The sequence below is a fragment of the Oryza brachyantha genome, chromosome 5 (genome assembly GCF_000231095.2).
Source record: "Oryza brachyantha chromosome 5, ObraRS2, whole genome shotgun sequence".
NCBI lineage: Eukaryota > Viridiplantae > Streptophyta > Magnoliopsida > Poales > Poaceae > Oryza > Oryza brachyantha.
The window spans coordinates 8,880,026-8,888,779 of NC_023167.2; the positions used below are offsets into that span (position 1 = coordinate 8,880,026).

Genomic DNA, 8,754 nt, shown 5'->3' on the forward strand with positions numbered 1-8,754 from the left:
TCACAATTTTAACCAAATATCACACAGTATCAAGGTAAAAGGAAATTTCGATGCCGTATGAGAGGAAATCACCAACAATTTTAGCCACAACACGGTACATTCCCGTACACATACCATGAACTTTGCACAAATTGATACAACCATTTTAGGATTATTTAATTCAAGTACAATAAGAAATACCCGCTGGGCACCATCATTCCAACGTGTTACTCCTACTCAAGGGACTCAGGTTGGTATTTCCACAAAAACCAATTATATGAACACAACAAATCAGGTTTTGAACCCCCATTTCTTTCAAAAGTCTCACATAGATCTCATATCAAAACCACCTACCAATTTCTACAAAACAAACACAAACACAAAAAAATTTCAACTCTCCAAAATCTCCATACGAAGGGGCTAAGATACCACTGACAGTGGGACCAGCAGCTACCCACCCCAGGCCATCTCCTCTCCTACCAATATTTCTTCCGCCGAAGAAGCCGCGCGTTGATTCCCCGAGATCCCGCCGGCGAGCGATCTGCCCACCACCCCGCGTCTTCCTCGCTCGACCTCGGCTCCCGCTCCCGGACCCGGAGGGAGGTAGTCTCCTCTCCTCTCCCCTCCCCGCGAGCCCGAGCCGACGACCGGTCTCCAGGGCGAGCAGCCGCGCCGTCGCCCGCATCCTCCGCGCGCTGCCGCTGGTGAGCGCCAGTCCATCCTTCTCCACGCACATCTCTTCTCTTCTTTCTCTAGCCAACACAATTGTTTTCCTTTTGTTTGGATTCTGGGTTGAAATCGTAGCTTCTCTCCTAGCTAGATCTGCAAGCTGCCTTTTCTCTCTGGCTTAGTCCTCGCTTTGGATCTAGCTCACAGGAGATCTTCTGAGGTGTCTGTGGGTGGTGTGCAGATCTGTCTCTGTCTCTGGGATTGTTTCTATTGATGATGGAATAATCTCTCTTCCACCCTTGGTAGGTGCATAATTCCGGAACCCCATTTCAAGTACTGTAATTCCGAGGATCACGAAAGCCATTCAAAATGGTATGCCTACTGACTTATTTATTACTCCTTTTAGTATTATGGATCATGCTTGCATTTGTTCTTTTGCTACTATAAGTTAGTTGGATGATCTGTTTATAAGAACTTGTTGTTTTTGTGTGTACCCCAGGTGGTTCTTGCTGCTTCCATCATTTCAAAGTCCGGAAAAGGTTAGCTGGCTTGAAGGATTTCAGTGGTTAATATAGTGTATTATTCTTAGGATCCAAGAGAGGCTTTTTAAAGATATACATTCTTCTGTTGTAGCAAAAACAAATCGTGTTATTCATAGAAAAAAGCAGTCACCTGTGCTAATCAGCGTTCTTTTTTTTTTTTTGATCAGAAATACTACCAGGCGCCGCCCAGTAGTTTAATTTATTAAAACTAAAATAAAATTACAACAACTACAGAGAATTAGCATCCTAAACTAGCTGTAATCGTGTTGTTCCCTTGGTAGATTCTTAACTCCAATGATCGTAAAATCCAATGTAGTGACCACCGTTGTCTCTCTCGCTTACCATTTACCAATTTGTTGCTGCTTCCTTCCAGAAAGTTAAGTGATTAGACTGAATGTTGTTTCTTTTCTGTGCTTTTCAATTTCAGCACTTGTTTCAAGACAGTTTGTTGACATGTCTCGCATAAGGATTGAAGGATTACTTGCAGCTTTTCCCAAACTGGTTGGAACCGGGAAGCAGCACACTTATGTTGAGACTGAAAATGTTCGCTATGTTTATCAGCCAATAGAAGGCCTGTATTTGCTCCTTATCACAAACAAGCAAAGCAATATTCTTGAGGATCTGGACACCTTGAGGCTGCTCTCCAAGCTTGTATCCTTTTTTCATATGTCCAAAATTCCGGTTTCATAATTAATTATCGAACTTATAAAACAAGCTTTTTTAACCTGCCCATATATTGTTCTGTAGTGAATAAATATCAGATAATGTTACTAGTATTTGGTGTTATAAAACAAAGATTATGATGCATTTGTTAAGTTGAGCTTGTAATTATATACTACAAAGGGAACAAGTTAAGAAAGGCACTACATTGACAATATGCAACTTTGACCGAAACCCACATGCAAGCTACACAATTATGAACCTACCATGTTCTTTTTTAATGGAACCTGTCATGTTTTAGGGCTTTGTATATCCATACACCATCAGGCATGCTACTATGCTGCATTGGATTTAGTTCTTGGCAACAATCCAGTACTATGATCTCCTTAACGGTTGTATAGGTGCCTGAATACTCCCCTTCTCTTGATGAGGAGGGTGTTTGTAAAACAGCATTTGAGCTTATATTTGCCTTTGATGAAGCTATCTCTCTTGGACATAAGGAAAATGTTACAGTTCAACAAGTCAAACAATACTGTGAGATGGAGAGCCATGAAGAGAAGGCGCACAAGCTGATGATGCAAAACAAAATCAATGAAACAAGGGATGTGATGAAGAAGAGAGCTAATGAGCTTGATAAGATGAGGGTCTGCACTGAACCTTTCTTCAGATTAATAATATATATTATATCCTCAGAAAAAATATATGCTGGTTAATGTAGTGGACTTTGATCATTAGGAAAAATGGTATTGGTATTACATTATAGTTTCTAGTTTGCTTTTATGGTTGTGTGCTGTTTTGCTGTCAGCTTGTCATTTGTTTGGTTACAATTGATATCAGTTCGTGCAAACTTCTGTACTTAAATTACAACTGCATTGCTATCATTTTTTAATATGCAAGCAGTGAATTTTTGTTGGTGTTCATGCAGATGGAAAGAGGAAAACTTGACAAAGGAGGATACTCATCAATATCTGGTCCCCGGGTAATTGAAAAATCATTCAATGACATGAGCATTACCGGTAGTGGATTTGGAAGTGGTTCTGGCTTAGGTGGACTGGGCATGGATATGGACTCATTTTCTAGCAAGCCTAAAGGAGGTAACTTAAAAACTCTACATTTTTCTTAGCAGATATTATAGTTTAGGATTTAGTTCAATTTACTTCATAAAGATAGGGATTTCTTCTGTACTTGATATTCAGATCTTTCAAGACCTAAATTATTAAAACAATTTTCCCATGCCAGTGCTTTATATTGCTTTCTATTCTATCTGCTTGACAAAGTTCTGTCAGCTATACTGTATTACTTATGTTTGCTTGCAATGTTTGCACAAGGTCGTCCATCTGCAGCTGCTACTGCTCCTGGTAAAGGTCTTGGTATGAAATTAGGCAAAACACAGAAGACGAATCAGTTCCTAGAGTCTTTGAAAGCTGAAGGAGAAGTCATTCTGGAGGATGTACAACCCAGTTCAGTTCAGTCAAGGGTGTCACCTCTTCCACCAAGTGATCCTGTTACAGTGACAATTGAAGAAAAACTCAATGTTACAGTTAAAAGAGATGGAGGTGTTAATAATTTTGATGTACAAGGAACCCTTGCTCTTCAGGTCCTTAATGATGCAGATGGGTTTATCCAGTTGCAGGTAACATTCTTTCTGAACTTCTAGCATTCTGCCTGAATTTGTTTGTACTATAGAATTTCCAGCAAGCAAATTAAAGAATGTAACGCAGTAATTTTTGTTTGTTTTATATGACAACCTATACGAGATATGTGCACTAAGTAAATAGAATGCATCTGTTATGCTAAGATAATTCCTGTACAATTCTTTTGTAGTGCATGCCTTATGATATTCAATTCTTTTATTACATTTGTGTTTGTTTCTGCTTATAATGCCATGGTTGTGTTGCTGAAGAGCAACATTGTTTGTCCATGATAATATTTGTCGGGGCTGATTATTTCATATTTGTGTGTTATAGATTGAAAACCAAGATATCCCTGGCCTTAGCTTCAAAACGCACCCAAATATCAACAAAGATTTGTTTAACAGTCAACAAGTTGTGGGGGCAAAAGATCCAAACAGGCCATTCCCAAGTGGTCAAAATGAGACTCCTCTGGTTAAATGGAGAATTCAGGGGATGGATGAGTCCTCGTTACCTCTATCAGGTGCACAATTACTTTATTTTCTATCTATCTCGTACTTCAACAACATGCTTTTTCTTTGCTTGTTTGGTTGCTACTTGTATTAACTTGCTTTTTTTTTCTGTGTAGTCAACTGCTGGCCATCGGTATCTGGAAGTGAAACCTATGTCAACATTGAATATGAAGCTGCTGAGATGTTTGACCTGCACAATGTTGTCATATCTATACCATTGCCTGCTCTCCGGGAGGCTCCAAATGTTAGACAGATTGATGGAGAGTGGAAGTAATGTTTTGAATTCCTCTTTAGTGAACTTGCCTATTATATATTTATACTAAAATAACCCTCCAAAAATATTTTTAGGTGGCAATTGTCTCCTTGGTACGCTAATATTGAAAAAAAAATGGAAGTGATAAATAGCAGTGTAGCTTTTGTTCCTGACAGTCATTTGGCATGGAAACTGTTAATTTGTATGCATATGAATGATGAGAATTGAATTTATCGGTATTCAGTCCAAATCCCTTGTATGAATTAATAGATAGAGCTAAACTCTTATTTCCTTAATGACCGTAAGGTGGACAACATAGTGAAAGCTGATTGTTCTAATGACTATTTCACTTTTCATTGTGCACACAGATATGATTCAAGAAACTCCATGTTGGAATGGTCCATTCTACTTATCGATCAGTCAAACCGCAGGTCCGTAAGATATGACTTCTTATATAATTATGTTTTGTTTTTGTATTTAGTTTTCCCCTGTGTTGCTAGCCCTCTCGTTTCCCCCTTGTTTGCAGTGGCTCCATGGAATTTGTTGTCCCCCCAGCTGATCCATCAACATTTTTCCCCATATCCATTGGATTTTCTGCATCGAGCACATTCAGTGATTTGAAGGTTTGCTTCCCCCACAATTTTTTTTATGAGAAGACTCACACTGCCATGTTTCATCTTGCTTCTTGTTTAATTTTATTGTAATGTTGTTTTCCGCCTTCCTTTCAGGTCACTGGGATCCGTCCTCTGAAGGATGGTAACCCACCAAAGTATTCGCAGAGGGCTCGGTTGGTAACCGCTAATTACCAAGTAGTTTAACATGGGATTGTTGTCTCATCCCAGCGGCATCTGCTTGTTATCTTTCGGTGAGAAGTCATGGCAACACAAGGATTGTTTTGCACCTATAAAAAGAATGTAATTTGTTTGTTTCATATGTAGTATCATGCTGCGCCAAATTGCTGATCATTTGTACTGCTATCTGATGACAAATAAACACATGTATTTTCCTTTGACACCGGTTGGCTGTTCTTTATTTTGTACGTCTTTCTTTTGTGAGATTATTGCACATTTCCCTGGATGCCATTTTGAAGGGTAGTATTCAGTCAATAGCTGTCAAAGATTAATGGCTATCTGCATTCTACATGAACCAAATCATGAACTTACCTTCTGATTACGTGGAAACGAATTTTCATTTTCAGCAAATTCAAAAGCCTTGTCAACCTTGGCCTCATCCTTTGATTTTTCTTAATACTTGTAAGTCATTTTCTTTTACTTATAAGCCAAAATTAAATTTTTAATCTTGAATTTGAAGTTGATTTTGAATTTTTTTTTTTCATTGTAGTCTGTTTTCTAGCATTTGCTTTAGATCTATAAGAGCATGTACATAAAATCATATTAACAAATTATTTTTCCCTCAAAATGCTAAACAGAACTTACCTTGTGATTAGTCATAACCAAGATTGATAGGACAATAACGCCATGTGATTAGTCATGACCAAGATATTGATAGGACAATAACGCCTGGTGATTAGACGATTAGTCATGACCAAGATTGTTAGATTGATATGACAATAACGAAAAAAAGTGGAAAAAAATAATCACAACCAATATTGATAGGACAATAACGCCATGTGATTAATCATGACCAAGATATTGATAGGACAATAACACCTTGTGATTAGACGATTAGTCATGACCAAGATTGTTAGATTGATATGACAATAACGAAAAAAAGTGGAAAAAAATAATCACAACCAATATTGATAGGACAATAACGCCATGTGATTAATCATGACCAAGATATTGATAGGACAATAACGCCTTGTGATTAGACGATTAGTCATGACCAAGATTGTTAGATTGATATGACAATAACGAAAAAAAGTGGAAAAAAATAATCACAACCAATATTGATAGGACAATAACGCCATGTGATTAATCATGACCAAGTTATTGATAGGACAATAACGCCTTGTGATTAAACGATTAGTCATGACCAAGATTGATAGATTGATATGACAATAACGAAAAAAAGTGGTAAAAAATGAAAATCCAACCTGCCGGATTCGAACAAGCGACCTAAGGATTAACCTGCAACCACTACAGTCCTCCGCTCTACCAACTGAGCTAAGGTCGGTTTTCTATTTTACTGCTTCAGCATTGTATATTTAAGTACGACAAATTCCCTTCAGAATATTTTGACAAACACACAATTAATGGATGAACAAAGAAACATGTAGCACGTCGGTGCAGGGTTCCAGGAAACACAGGTGTCGTTTTATCCTACTGTATGCTAGATGGATGGACTCTTGGCAACTTTAGCCTGCCTTCATTCAATATAGTACAACTTTGTTCAAGCTGTTCTCCTGTGAGAACCTGCTCTGCCATGCCCATGGTAGGCGGTATGTGGAAGGAAAGCAAACCTTTTCTGCTTCAAAGGCAAACCTGAATATTATTCCCTCTGTTTCATAATATAAGACTTTCTAGTCTTGCTTAGATTTATATGAATGCTAATGAATATATATATATATATATATATATATATATATATATATATATATATATATATGAGAAGACTAATATGTGCACCTCCTTTAGTATAAGCTATTCCACACTCCCTCTCTTCCGATACCTCCCACCCTTCTTCCAAGGCCCAAAAACTACCCCTATTTTGTTTAAAGGCTGGTCAAAGTGTTAATCCCGTGGATCAACCTCTTTATGGGCTTCCTCTTAATTCATACTTATAAGTAAGACATACGACTATCTTGAATCAATAATGATCGACCAAGATATCAAATAGTCAAACCTTAATTCATGGAGCATAAATTAAAAAAAAAACAAATCTCCCCTACTTTTGAGGTGAAGAAATCATATGAATTTGAGAACTTCATATCTTTTTTATAGAAAAAGTGAGAACTTCATATCTTCCTCGAGCTTCATGCTCTGGCTTTGTTTTTGTCTTCGGTGACTTTGATCAATATCCGATGAGCCCCCAAACGAGCAACTATAGTGTTACTCTCTCTAGTTTGATAATTTTTATTATTTTAAATAAGAACACAGTATTCTAATCGTTGACCATGATTTCTATTAAAATATATAAAAGAATAAATAAACATATATTTTTATTAAAATATCATTATGACTTTTTATAGATGTTATCATTGTCTTTTTAAAACTAAATATTTTAGAAGTTATTGATCATCAAAATTTTAAAAGTTTGACTAAACTTATATCCAAAATAACGAACTACAGAGTATGTTTTTAGGGTGGCTTAGAATTTAGAAAGATGGCCACGGCGCGACGGTGAGCCGCTGGCCGCCGTGAAACAATGAGGCAGGCAGCGACCCTTACGTATCACGGGACAAGTTTTTTCTTTTTCACCGAGCTACATGTGTTTTCTATTTACACGAGACCTTATTTTGAATTTTTAAACTTAATTTTATATTAAATTTTGTTGTAAATTTTAACTAAAAATTATTTATTGTTTGAAAATAAGCCATTTCATATTTTCCTAAAGAAACAAAATGATGGGAGCCATTATAATTATAATAGATCTATAATATAATTACAGCTTGTGATTTTTAGTTAGGAAATATGTCTAGTGATATATATCTATATATGTAACCTTGAATACCAAAAGGCTCATGCATGGCAGGGACATGCATCCGGTCCATGAGCAGGGTTTCATTTATCGTGGAGGAGACCCAAACCGATCCTGGACAGATCGACGATAATCATGAGTATCGTTAAAAACCGTGCGAATTCAAAACTCAAAATTCAAACATAATCATCATGGTTTTGGACGTCAATCCACACGGTTTCACACGATAATCACGCGGTTTGGTACGATTATCGCATGATTTTGAATACAACGATAATCATGGTTTCGATCATGATAATCACATGGTTTTCTGAGATTATCGCACGGTTTGGTACGATTATCGTGACGATTTTGAACTTCTCCGAATTGGGCTGTATTGGGCCTCAGGAATAGTGAAATTTTCAACAAAATTTTCTCACATTTTAACCTTTTTTAATTGATTCATATCTTGTTTTTGAAAATTTTCTTCACCATTAAGTTTAGGATCACCATGATTTTATTTAGATTTTTCTACTAAAATTTTTAATTTTTTTGAATTGAGACAATTTTTTCGGTTCCGTATTGTCAAAAACCGCTACGTATCTTGGCGATACGTGCAATAATCACGGTTTGTTTTGTGGAAACCTATCCATGAATACTCCATGGCCCATGCGGATATGATCAGCTCCTGCTCCCCAATCAGCCCTCATCCTACTCTTTCCTCCATTCAGCCCAGATCATTTGTACAACCCATATTTATGTGCCTGAATCTAGCTCGTTTTAAGATAGGCCCACTTGCCAAGAAGAAAAGTGTAGTTAAAAAATAGTTTATTCGTATAAAATCTATAAATACAGATTTTCTATATAAAAAATTTACGCACTTAAATTTTTATACACCGTTACTTCTATGGGAAACCTTTATATCTATA

The 8,754-nt window shown here is 36.9% G+C and overlaps 1 protein-coding gene and 1 non-coding gene across 3 annotated transcripts; one reads left to right on the plus strand and one right to left on the minus strand.

Moving 5' to 3' along the window:
- Positions 1–460: 460 nt before the first annotated feature.
- Positions 461–5,289, plus strand: LOC102707870 (coatomer subunit delta-1-like). 2 transcript variants are annotated; one of them, XM_040524464.1, is made up of 12 exons: positions 461–683; positions 890–1,020; positions 1,148–1,187; positions 1,618–1,841; positions 2,252–2,494; positions 2,776–2,944; positions 3,179–3,483; positions 3,818–4,004; positions 4,110–4,263; positions 4,615–4,677; positions 4,773–4,869; positions 4,975–5,289. In XM_040524464.1, the coding sequence occupies exons 2-12, from the start codon at positions 1,018–1,020 to the stop codon at positions 5,062–5,064; spliced, it is 1,575 nt and encodes a 524-aa protein (XP_040380398.1). In that variant the 5' UTR covers positions 461–683; positions 890–1,017; the 3' UTR covers positions 5,065–5,289. The 2 variants fall into 2 exon arrangements, with proteins under 2 accessions (XP_040380398.1, XP_006654249.1); XM_006654186.3 differs by having other exon boundaries at positions 955–1,020.
- A 1,007-nt stretch (positions 5,290–6,296) lies between these two features.
- On the minus strand, positions 6,297–6,382 carry TRNAY-GUA. The gene is given in 2 exon segments: positions 6,297–6,332; positions 6,346–6,382. It is a non-coding gene; the product is annotated as a tRNA-Tyr (tRNA).
- Between the last annotated feature and the right edge of the window lie 2,372 nt (positions 6,383–8,754).